Source organism: Mandrillus leucophaeus, unplaced genomic scaffold, assembly GCF_000951045.1.
Source record: "Mandrillus leucophaeus isolate KB7577 unplaced genomic scaffold, Mleu.le_1.0 Scaffold385, whole genome shotgun sequence".
NCBI classification, from domain to species: domain Eukaryota; kingdom Metazoa; phylum Chordata; class Mammalia; order Primates; family Cercopithecidae; genus Mandrillus; species Mandrillus leucophaeus.
In genome coordinates this window covers 590,835-601,488 of record NW_012104087.1, presented here as the reverse complement: position 1 = coordinate 601,488, position 10,654 = coordinate 590,835, and the positions used below count along the sequence as shown (strand labels likewise).

General features: G+C 39.7%; 1 protein-coding gene across 1 annotated transcript; it reads right to left on the bottom strand.

The window, feature by feature from the left end:
• Window positions 1-509: 509 nt before the first annotated feature.
• On the bottom strand, window positions 510-7,274 carry NDUFA4 (NDUFA4, mitochondrial complex associated). The gene is made up of 4 exons (XM_011990869.1): window positions 7,035-7,274; window positions 5,841-5,929; window positions 5,119-5,176; window positions 510-741 (listed from the first exon to the last, which is right to left on the bottom strand). Exons 1-4 carry the CDS (start codon window positions 7,074-7,076, stop codon window positions 685-687), a joined length of 246 nt encoding a protein of 81 aa, XP_011846259.1. The 5' UTR covers window positions 7,077-7,274; the 3' UTR covers window positions 510-684.
• Between the last annotated feature and the right edge of the window lie 3,380 nt (window positions 7,275-10,654).

Sequence of the window (10,654 nt, the reverse complement as noted above, 5' to 3'; positions counted from 1 at the left end):
GGTGACAGAGACTATCTCAAAAAAAAAAAAAAAAAGAAAAAAGAAAAGAGAACCTGCACCAAGACTCAGCAGCAGAAATTCTCAAGATCTCTTGACTACCAGCACTATGGTTAGCAGTGATAAACTCAGATTTCAACTTCAATCCTAGGACAAAAGTCACTTATAACCTTGAAAATCACCACAAAGAGAATGCCAAGTAAAGACCATTGTTAAAAACTGCACACACTTCAACAACTGCCAGTAAGAGAAACTCAAAGCTTTCTATTTTGCCAATGTCAGATGCTTGAGTATCCTTCCCAATTTACTTTTGTGTAATTTCCAGTTCCAGTTGTTATGTACGCTCTAGTGAAGTTACCAACGGTCTATACACAAAATGGAAGTGTTTTATTAAAGCAGCTTAAAGTCGTATTTTCAAACTATAGAAATTCAGAAATTGTTTAAATTCTAATAGTTAATTTCCTATACTCTAAAGTTCAGAGTGTACTTTCAGCATAAAAAAGTGACACATATCAAGTTTCAGTTATTTATTAATCAGTGTAATCTCCAATAGAGATTACAATAGAGATCTCCAACATGATTTCATGCATTTAGAGGAGAAATATTTCCTGGTTAAGTGGAAAATTGTGCGGATGTGGCTTCTGGAAGACCTTCATTCTAAAGCAGCGTTATAGTGAAACATTTCATTTAGAAATCTGGACGTTCCTTCTTCAGTTTGTTGTAATCCACATTCACTGAGTAGAACTTGGAACAGAAAAAAAGATATTTTAAGTAATCTTAAATACTCAGAGATGGTACAAAGGTTTTAGAATTCTTTGTATTTGGTTTTCTACAGTAACAATTACAGACATGAATTTTTAAAAGAATAACAACATAAAAGTCATTCACAGAAAAATACTATACCTAAAATTCCAGCCTTCGATGATAGTTTTGGCAAGGTAAAAATATTCAATTTATTTCAGAAGAGCAGTGTCAGTACAGTCTACTACTTGGACCCTATAAGGAAAATTCTTCTATTTCAAAGTGAATAATTAAGAATTCCTTCTGATACACACTTCCAGTTCGGTAAGTTTTTGCCTTAACTCTACTAAGTACATGGAAGAATCGCCAACAGAATAGAGGATTAACAAGAAATTACATTCCCTACTTGCTGAATGAACTGCTGTAATTTAGAGGGAGAGATCCTGCAACAAAAAGAGGCTAGTAATATATAAGGTATTGCTTTGTTTTGTGGTTTACATAACTTTTGAGATATTTTCTCTCTCTCACTAATTTCCTAACCCAGGCTATATTCAATATCAAACTGACACTTCACCTCTGGTAATGGCTTTTAAATAATATGGTATTTCTGCTGTTTAAAATTTCCAACATTTCTTTATAATCAATTAAAATTAATTTTAGAAACAAATCTTACTGTGATTGCTTAAAAAAAAAAAAAAAAAAAAAACACTCCCTCTCTCAGTAACTTAAAAAAAAAATGACATATTTGAAACTGGTCCAGAGTTTCTACTAAGGACACATTAATGCTTGCACACAAGCCCAAATAAGGCTAAAATCTTGGGTTTACTCATTCTTGCGCCAAAGAATGCTAGAGAGGTTGTGCTATAATTACTTGAAGACTATGATATTTATCGCCCAAAGAACCACAATTTCAGAATGATAAACATTTTCTTCAGGGTTTTTAAGCATGAAGTTCACAAATCTGTATTCATTCTTTCTTCAAATCCCTTTTATTTCTTCAAATACACCCGAACTTATTTATTTCTGAAAAACTCTTATTTATTTTACTGATTAAAAAAAATCCTCAGGTTGTAAAGCTTATTACCAAGTTATCCTTGAGATACAGACAGATACAGGCTTTTATGGACAGAAAATTATAAATAATCCATAAAGCAGTATTCTTTGTTCTGACAGTGTTCGTTTAAGAAACAATTAATCTAGATAAGATTAAAAAAAAACTATTTGTGCTATCCTCTAACATATTAACAAAACATTAGAAATAATTTACAGAAGGGTTTGCAGGTATATATTAAGGAAAGGAAAATAAACATTTGCTGGGCTCCTGCCCAGGCACTGGGCTAGATGCTTTATGTATATCTTAGTTAATTATCACAATAACCCTTCTCATTCTTAATATACAAAAGAGGTAATTTAGATCAAGTTCTACAACTTGCAAGATCAAGGCCCTACACCCATGCAGAGTCAAAAGCGCATACATGGTGGTATTTTTGCCAATTTTCTTAAAACTAAGCAGGCTTCTGATTTACTCGCTTCGAATCCAAAATTCTCTCTAGAATTTTAAAACCTGCTTTCAACTTCCCTGCCTCTATTCTTTTTCTGTTTAATGCTGGCTACCTTGAGAGTCTCTGAAACAACAGTTGGGAAGGCACAACATATTCTGATCTTAGCTTTGGGGAGCTTCAACTGTTATTCAGTTGAGAAGTATTGCTGGGTCTTTAATGCTCAAATCTTATTTTGGTCCTGTCTCTTGCTGTTTTATTCATTTATTTTTTGCTAGATTATAGCATGGCAACAAATAATCCTCTGCTTTGGACTGAATGTTTACATCCTCCGAAAATTCATGTTGTAACCCCAAACGCCAATGTGATGGTATCTGGAGGCTGGGCCTTTGAGAGGTAATTAGGTCATGAGGGTGGAACACTCATGACTAGTGCCTTTACAGGAGGGCTCACTTCTCTCCTTCCATCTTGTGAGGACACAACTGGGTTGGGCCCTCATCAGGAGCAGACTTGTTTGGCACCTTGATCTGGACTTCCCAGTCTCCAGACTGAGCAATAAATTAGTTGTTTAAGCCACCGGGTCTATGGTACCTCGTTATGGCAGCCCAAATTAACACACGCAAATCTTAGTGGCTTACAACCATGAAAGTTCACTTTTCACTCACATTATATGCCATTAGTATGTTGATTACTTCATTTTTTTTTTCATTCCAATTCTAAGGTGAATGAGTAGCCCTTACTTGTCAATTTTGGTCTCATGAGAGATGCGAAAGAACAGAGGAATCACATAGTGGTTCAAGAGTGGCAGGTATCATTTCCTCCAACTCATAATTTCCCACAAGTCACAAATCAAATCTGATGTCAGTAGGCCAGTAAAACAAATTCCCTTAGGTGAGAGATTATGAATGATGGAGATGATAATCTAGTCTACCTGAATGGGTTTAGAAAAAGTATTAGGTAGGTTTCATTTACTCCAGGTTCTCGTTTCTGGATTTGGTTCCTTTTCATTTCTGTCATTACATAACATGACACTCTTTATCTTTCCGCTCTGATATCAGTGTCATAGCTATTAACAGCCCAAGCTATGCCACACACATTAGGTTTTTGTTGCAGTAACATTTCATTTTTGGTTCCCAAGGCCTCATCTTGGCATGTGTTGCGATATTTCAGAATATTAGTAAACTAGCTGCATTATCAGACTCATCTGTTACACCTTTTGAACTACACATACCCATATATTCCAATACGTTCTTTGGTGGAAGAACCAAAGCCTGCTAGTTTTTTTTTTTGTTTAGTTTTTAAAAGTTTCTTGTATGTGCAATTATTTTTTCTGGAATAGACTTACTTTAAACAAATGTGCAAGACAGAAAAATAAATCAGGATGCCCATTTGATCTTTTTTGAGGCAAAATGTAACACACAGCTGAGATAGCTGTTTCAGCTTAGCCACTGCATTTTTATTTTCTTCTTGTAAGGAGATCTACTTAAGGATTTAGAAGCCAAATTATAATCAGGTTAAGCGGAAAACTTGAAATCCACAAAGGATGATCTTAAAAATTGCTATCAGGCTGCGGGCACAGTGGCTCATGCCTGTAATACCAGTACTGGGAGGTTGAGACAGGCGGATCAACTTAAGGCCATGAGTTTAAGACCAGCCTGGCCAACATGGCAAAACCCCATCTCTACTAAAAATACAAAAAATCAGCTGGGTGTGGTGGTGTATGCCAGTAGTCCCAGCTACTCAGGAGAGAGAGGCACAAGAATCGCTTGAGCCTGGGAGGCAGAGGCTGCAGTGAGCCAAGATAACGCCACTGCACTCCAGCCTGGGTGACAGAGTGAGACTGTCTCCAACAACAAAGAAAAACGTTGCTATGAGTAATGATAATCCATCACAGATGTATACCTGTCAAGGAGTGCTAGACACACGCTGATCGGGGATCCTGTTCTTCACAGTGATAAATCAAATGGCCAGTTACTCTCTTTTGATGAAGTGGCTCGATATTATGGAAAGTGTATTGAGTGAGTTATAAACTTTAAACACATAAACTGTATGGTATGTGAATGGTATGGTATCTTAACGAAGCTGCCCTTGGTTTTTGGTTTTTTTTTTTTTTTTTTAAGACAGATACTCGTTCTGTTGCCCAGGCTGGAGTGCAGGGGCGTGATCTTGGCTCACTGCAACCCCCACCTCCCAGGTTCAAGCAATTCTCCTGCCTCAGCCTCCCGAGTAGCTGGGATTACAGGCATCTACCACCATGCCCAGCTAATTTTTGTGTTTTTAGTAGAGATGGGGTTTCACCATATCAGCCAGGCTGATTTCGAGCTCCTGATCTCAAGTGATCTGCCCGCCTCAGCCTCCCAAAGTGCTGGGATTACAAGCGTGAGCCACCGCGCCTGGCCTGCCCTTGGTTTTGACACTGTGCAGGTTCTTTGTATGCAATTACATATAAGAAAGGTTATGTCTGGGGAATCAATAAATGGTCTCAGTCCATGAAATCATTCTCTGGAAGAGTAGTTCCACAGACCACTCTAAATTCTTATGTCCCACAACAGACTAGCTGAATCAGAATCTCTGGGGATTAGGCTGAAGAATCTGTGTTTCAACAAGCCTATGTACAATGAAGTCTGAGGACACTGTGTTAGACTATCTAAGAACTAAGAAAATGGTAAATGATAGCTATACTATTTTTCCTTCTTTTCTTATACTAGCAATAAAAAGCTAGCAAAAAAAATATTTATTAGAGCAATTAACTACCTAACAGTGCTTCAAAGTTCAATATAATGGAATTTTACTCATATATCCAGTTTCAAGAAAACTCACCCCATGACAAAACTTACTACAACACAATTTCTAACAACTTCAAAACAATTTTGTAGTTTACCTTGTATTGATCATTGGGACCCAGTTTGTTCCAGGGCTCTGGGTTATTTCTGTCCCAACTAAAAGAAATAAAACATTATGACTGTTATAATAATAAACCACTATTTAAAATAGTGTTTTGTACTTAAGAATACATTTTTGAATAGATCAATCTTATTTTCTATTAGATGAAGTACGGTGTTACTTCATTATGGAGTTGAAACAGGTAGAAGATCTATAATAAGCAATCTCATGTAATCAATTAGAAAAAAGGTAGAACACAGAATCCCTATCACAAGATACTTTTTACCCGGCTTTCACAAAAGCTTTCCATTTCATTAATAAAGTGATATATAGAAAAGTGCATAGAATAATGATGAATCAATCTTTACTGTCTATTGTTTTTCAACTGCAAATGTGCAAGTGCGGGCAAAAAACATTTACATATGCCAAGAACCATGATTATTTTATAAAAACAATTATTATTATGTCAATCCTCAAAACATTACAAGATTTGGTATTAGCAGTTCTACTTTACCAAAGAGAAAACGAGACTCAGAGAAATTAGATAATTTCATGTACCGGAAAAAGTAAATGAAAATAGCCGATTTGAGATCTGAACTTATTGTATGACTGTAAATGGAAGATTCTTTCTACTACCCTGATGTTATCGACCTACAAAGACTGTGGCTCCTACACTGCCTTGACAAGCTATCAAAGTTTTAAACATTTTTAAGTACTTACCAAACATCTGGACTGAACAAGGCCAGACGCAAGAGATACAGTGTTGCTCCAGTAGCTCCAGTTCCAAGAAATACAAAGAGGGGGATCAACTAAAACCAAACACAAAATAGAATAACCATCTTCAAATACTTAAGACACTGACCAACGAGAGATTACAGTAGTTTCTGCACATTGATTTCCAAGTCTCAAACTGTTATTGTGCTGTTTTGTCTTAAAATTTAAATAAAATAGATCTTACATTGAGGTAAGATTTTTCATAACTGTGTTCTAAAGAAAGAAATGGAACTTGGAAAGGATGTTAAGATGACTCTGGTTTAAGTGTCTTACTTTTTAATGTGGAGCAAATTATAGGTACATTTTTAAATTTCCAAGAAAATGTATCGAGTCTTCTTCACCTCTCTAATATTTACATGCCATTCCCATTAAATTTTCTGCTTCCTTTATCCTGGGGCTTGAAAAACAAATTCTTTGCAAATTATTTAAGGGTGCCTCCATAAAGATGTATGAAAAATAAGAGTCTGAATAAGTAAACATATCTATTACAAATACTGGCTTTAAGCATTATCTCTGAAAACGTAATGCTGCCAATGCTTGCTGCGTATTCAGGGAACTGGATTTAAGACAGATTAAAGATGGCATAGAGTTAGCTCTACAGCACGTTGATGTGCTGAGGGAAAATGAGATGCGAAAGAACTTAGCTGCAATTAAATTCCGCACTACGAAATTTCCCCAAATGCAACGCCGTCCAGACAAAGTGAGGATTCAGATCACAGACCCCTCTTATTTACCAAAAGGCCTGGTGGTGCAATGCGGTGAATACAAGATCCTCCAGAGATGGTATAACACATAGGGAACCTGACCTATGCTAGTCTCTGACCCACACAGCGCACATCTATCCCCCCTGGATCGCACAACCTGCAAAACAGCGCGGCCACCAGACTGTTCCAATATTCACTGGTTTTTTTCCCTAGCAGTGTCCGTCACCTTCCGCCCGCCAGACAAAACCCCACAATGCATGACGTAGAGGGTCACAGAGGCCTGGCGCAACTAAGACGACAAACACTAGGAGAGGTAGGGTCTTGTCTGACGGACGGTAAGAGGCCATAAATAAGGATGCTCCCAGGGAACAGAAGGAGGCGCACCCTGACGCAAGAAGGAGAAGGAAAAACATCAGGAGAGAGGTCAAGAACTTACGCTCGGATGCTTCTTGGCCAAACCGAGGATCTGGCGGAGCATGTTTGCGGCAGAGGCCTCCGACTGGAAAGGAGAGAACCTGTCTAGCCACCAGGCCCTGAGCTAAGTAGTATCTGCAATGAGACACTGCGGACTTCCAAAGTCACTCAGTACCTCCTACCTGAAGGACCCTTGGCTGGAAGGGCAGCTTGCGGCAGGAGGGCCCGAATGCGACTGTCCTTAACAATGCCTGCTTAGATCCAACTCTTCACATGTTCTTCCTGACCTGGTCGGACCATCATCATTCCACTTCATAGTGAAAACCCCTTCACTGCTGTGCTATGTACATTTCTGAGGAGAAATTTTTTTGGCGAAATGAGGACTCTTCGATTGACCAGACAGGCACTTTCCAAGGATGCCACGTAGTGAGGAATGCGGTCGGCGCCGGGGCGCACGGGCCGCGCGCTCCGCGAGTGGGGGCCTCTCCCGCGGCGCCTGAGAGCCGGGTCCGCGCGCTGAGGCCCTGGGGGCGCGCGTGCCGGGCGCGCGCTGGCCGGCCGTGACTGCCGCTGAGGGAGCTGCGCGGCGCCTCTGGGAGCCGAGCGCCGGGCGCCTGGAGGTTAGGTCGGGTCTCTTGCCGCTAAGGTCAGCGGCTGCGGTTTGAGAAGACAGCAGCTGCTTCCTGTCTTAGGCTGTCACAGACAATCAGAAGTTAAAAACTAGTAAATGACTTAAAGATGATAATAGTCCTGGCAGTGTGTTTCTAAACCCTGAGATCCTGGCCCTCGGTTGAAAGTTTGTCGCCACAAAGACCTTTCCAACACGCCACTATCCCCCCTCCCTGGTCCCAAATTGCGTCCTTAAAATGTGTTTTCAATGGCCGTGTACCTACAGATAATCTTTCCCACTGTCCCAATCCAATTTTCGTTTGTGGTTTTTTGTTTGTTTATTTTTGTACCCGAACGTCTTCCATATGACAGGCTTTGCGGGGAGCGGTGGGGGAGGGGGCTTGGGATAAAACGTACACTCTGAACCCTCTCCAATCTCATACGTAGGTTAAAGCATTAATCAAATGATCAAGCAAATATTAATTGGGACCAGAAATCATAGGAGAAGGCTCCACCGGAAGTTACACTAACTCTGAAGGAAGAGTAGACATTAACCAGGGGAAAACCGAGGATGCAGGTGTACAGGGCGGAGGTAGTAACACGTGAAGGTCTGAAGCTAGTGAAAACCCGAGGAGCTCTATGAGGTCTGGTGTGGCTGGAAAGTAAAAGGGAGAGCAAGGTGGGGATCAGATCTGCTGCGCCAATAACCGCTTACACATCATGGGTTTTATGTTGAGAGCTTGGGAAGGTTGTGCTTTTAAATGATTGCTTTGTGAAGAATTGATTACAAGGAGTAAGTGTGAAAGGGGAGGGACCTATCAAGGGGCCATTGCAATAGTCCATAGTCTGTGTGAGAGAGAATGGTAGCTTGAACTATTGTAGAGAATGTAATGATGAGATAAAAAGATTCCAGAGATGTTTAGAAGGTGGCACCAACAGGACTTGGTGGTTGACTATCAGGGAATGAGGAGAGAGAAGTTAAGAATCCGAATTTCAGAGGTTCAGTTTTGAGCAGCTCTGGTTGTTGCCAGTTATTGAAATAAGAAGCCATAGAGAATGATGTACAAGTGCCTATGTAAAATTCAAGTGGATTTCTGTGGAGCAGAAGAGACCTACACTAGAAGTATAAATTTAGGACTAAGTTTATGATAAGAAATGAACCCATGTGACTGAACGAGATTACTTAGGGAGATAAGGTTGAGTGAGAATTTTGACAGAGGACACAGAGCTGAGGAATTCCAACATGCAATGCTTAGAAGAGGACGTAGGGCCAGGAGGTAGGAAAAAAAAATAGATGGTAACTGTTAAGGTGGTATGTCGTGAAGCTTATCAAGACTGGTCTTTTTTCATTCATTCAGCAAATCTTTCTTAACTACCTACTCTTCACTAGGCACTGTTCTAGTCACTAGAGTTATAGCAGTGAACAAGAAAATTACTCTGCCCTAATGGAGCTTACATACTAATTGAGGAAGACAAACAGTAAACAAATGAGATAATTTTTAGATCGTGACAAGCCAATAAAATAGTAATCTATGAGACAAACAATGACATGGAAGAGGTGGAGGAGAGAAGGTTACTTTAGGTAGACAGGACGGGGAAGGTCTGTCTGAGGATATATGAGTTGAAACCTAAATGCAAGGAAGGAAGTAACCTGGTAAAGATCTGGGAAGAACACTAAATTGGCAAGAGAAATAGTTTTGAGACTTAAAAGAAGAAGAAGAAGAAAAAGAGTGTTTAAAAAAGTATCAGTGTGGTTGATCCAAGGAGAAGAGGAGGAAAATGAGAGCAAAGAGTGGAGTCTGTAAGGTCTATGTCCAATTCTCTGACAAGGACCTTATAGGCGAGGAGGAAAATGAAAGCAAAGAGTGGAGTCTGTAAGGTCTATGTCCAATTCTCTGACAAGGACCTTATAGGCTATATAGTAAGGAGCATGGCTGTGTTAAAAGATCAGCACAAAAACATGGAAAATACTTAGAAGTGAACAAAGAAACCTTAGTGAGTGTAGATAGGCTTTCAGCAAATAAATTAGAAGAAGGGAGACCTCTTCTTCCAGTATTTTATTTTGAATAATAATAGTTGATAAGTAGGTATGTAGAAATGCTATTATTAATAAGCAGGTAAAATCCAGTGACTTACTTTTTTTGTCATTGACCTAGCTTCTAGAGACAACAACAATATAGATAGCTAAGTGATGCCTTTATTTATTTTTGTTTATTTATTTTTTTGAGATGGAGTCTCGCTCTGTCACCCAAGCTGGAGTGCAGTGGCGCAATCTCGGCTCACTGCAACCTCCGCCTCCCGGGTTCAAGCAATTCTCCTGCCTCAGCCTCCCAAGTAGCTGGGACTACAGGCACATGCCACCACACCCGGGTAATTTTTTATATTTTTAGTAGAGAGGGGGTTTCACTGTGTTAGCCAGGATGGTCTCGATCTCCTGACCTCCTGATCTGCCCCCTCGGCCTCCCAAAGTGCTGGGATTACAGGTGTGAGCCACTGCACCCAGCCTAAGTGATACCTTTAGAGATGTTAACAAAGCAAGGTTACAAATATAAATTTCATTAAATATTAACCAAAATGTCAAATTGTGAAAGTTTCAATTTTGTACATTAAAGTTAGTGGAAAGAGTATGTCACCTATATTTTAAGTAGGGATAGGTAGAGGTGACAGTCTAGAAAAGGAAGCCATGGTAGAAGAAACAATGCAAAATTCCTGAGCTGCAGAAGTGGAATTGGTATGTGTTGTAGATTAAATTGTATGCAGATACCTTCAGCCTCTACCTAGAAGAAGATATCACTTGCCTCATTAGGGTTAAGCTTAATAAGAAGACTTGCCTTATTAGCAAATCTTCTAAGAAGTAGCACATGCCATGCACAAGCAGAAGCTTTAAGAGCCAACATGTGCCGTGTTCTCACTTTTCCCTCTGCCACAAGACTAGCGATATTCTAGATAGAGCCTGCTCTATCAGCTTAGGTGTAAGGGTAAGAACTACTTGGAACAGAGCCACTACTGACCTGCAGTGTACATGTATTAAGA

Excerpts from the sequence above, each read along its gene's own strand:
- NDUFA4 (XM_011990869.1), bottom strand. The coding sequence starts at position 7,076 with ATGCTCCGCCAGATCCTCGGTTTGGCCAAGAAGCATCCGAGC. Across the intron at positions 5,930-7,034 it reads TGGCCAAGAAGCATCCGAGC|TTGATCCCCCTCTTTGTATT; the intron begins GTAAGTTCTTGA and ends GTTTGGTTTTAG. Across the intron at positions 742-5,118 it reads GTCCCAATGATCAATACAAG|TTCTACTCAGTGAATGTGGA; the intron begins GTAAACTACAAA and ends TTCTGTTCCAAG.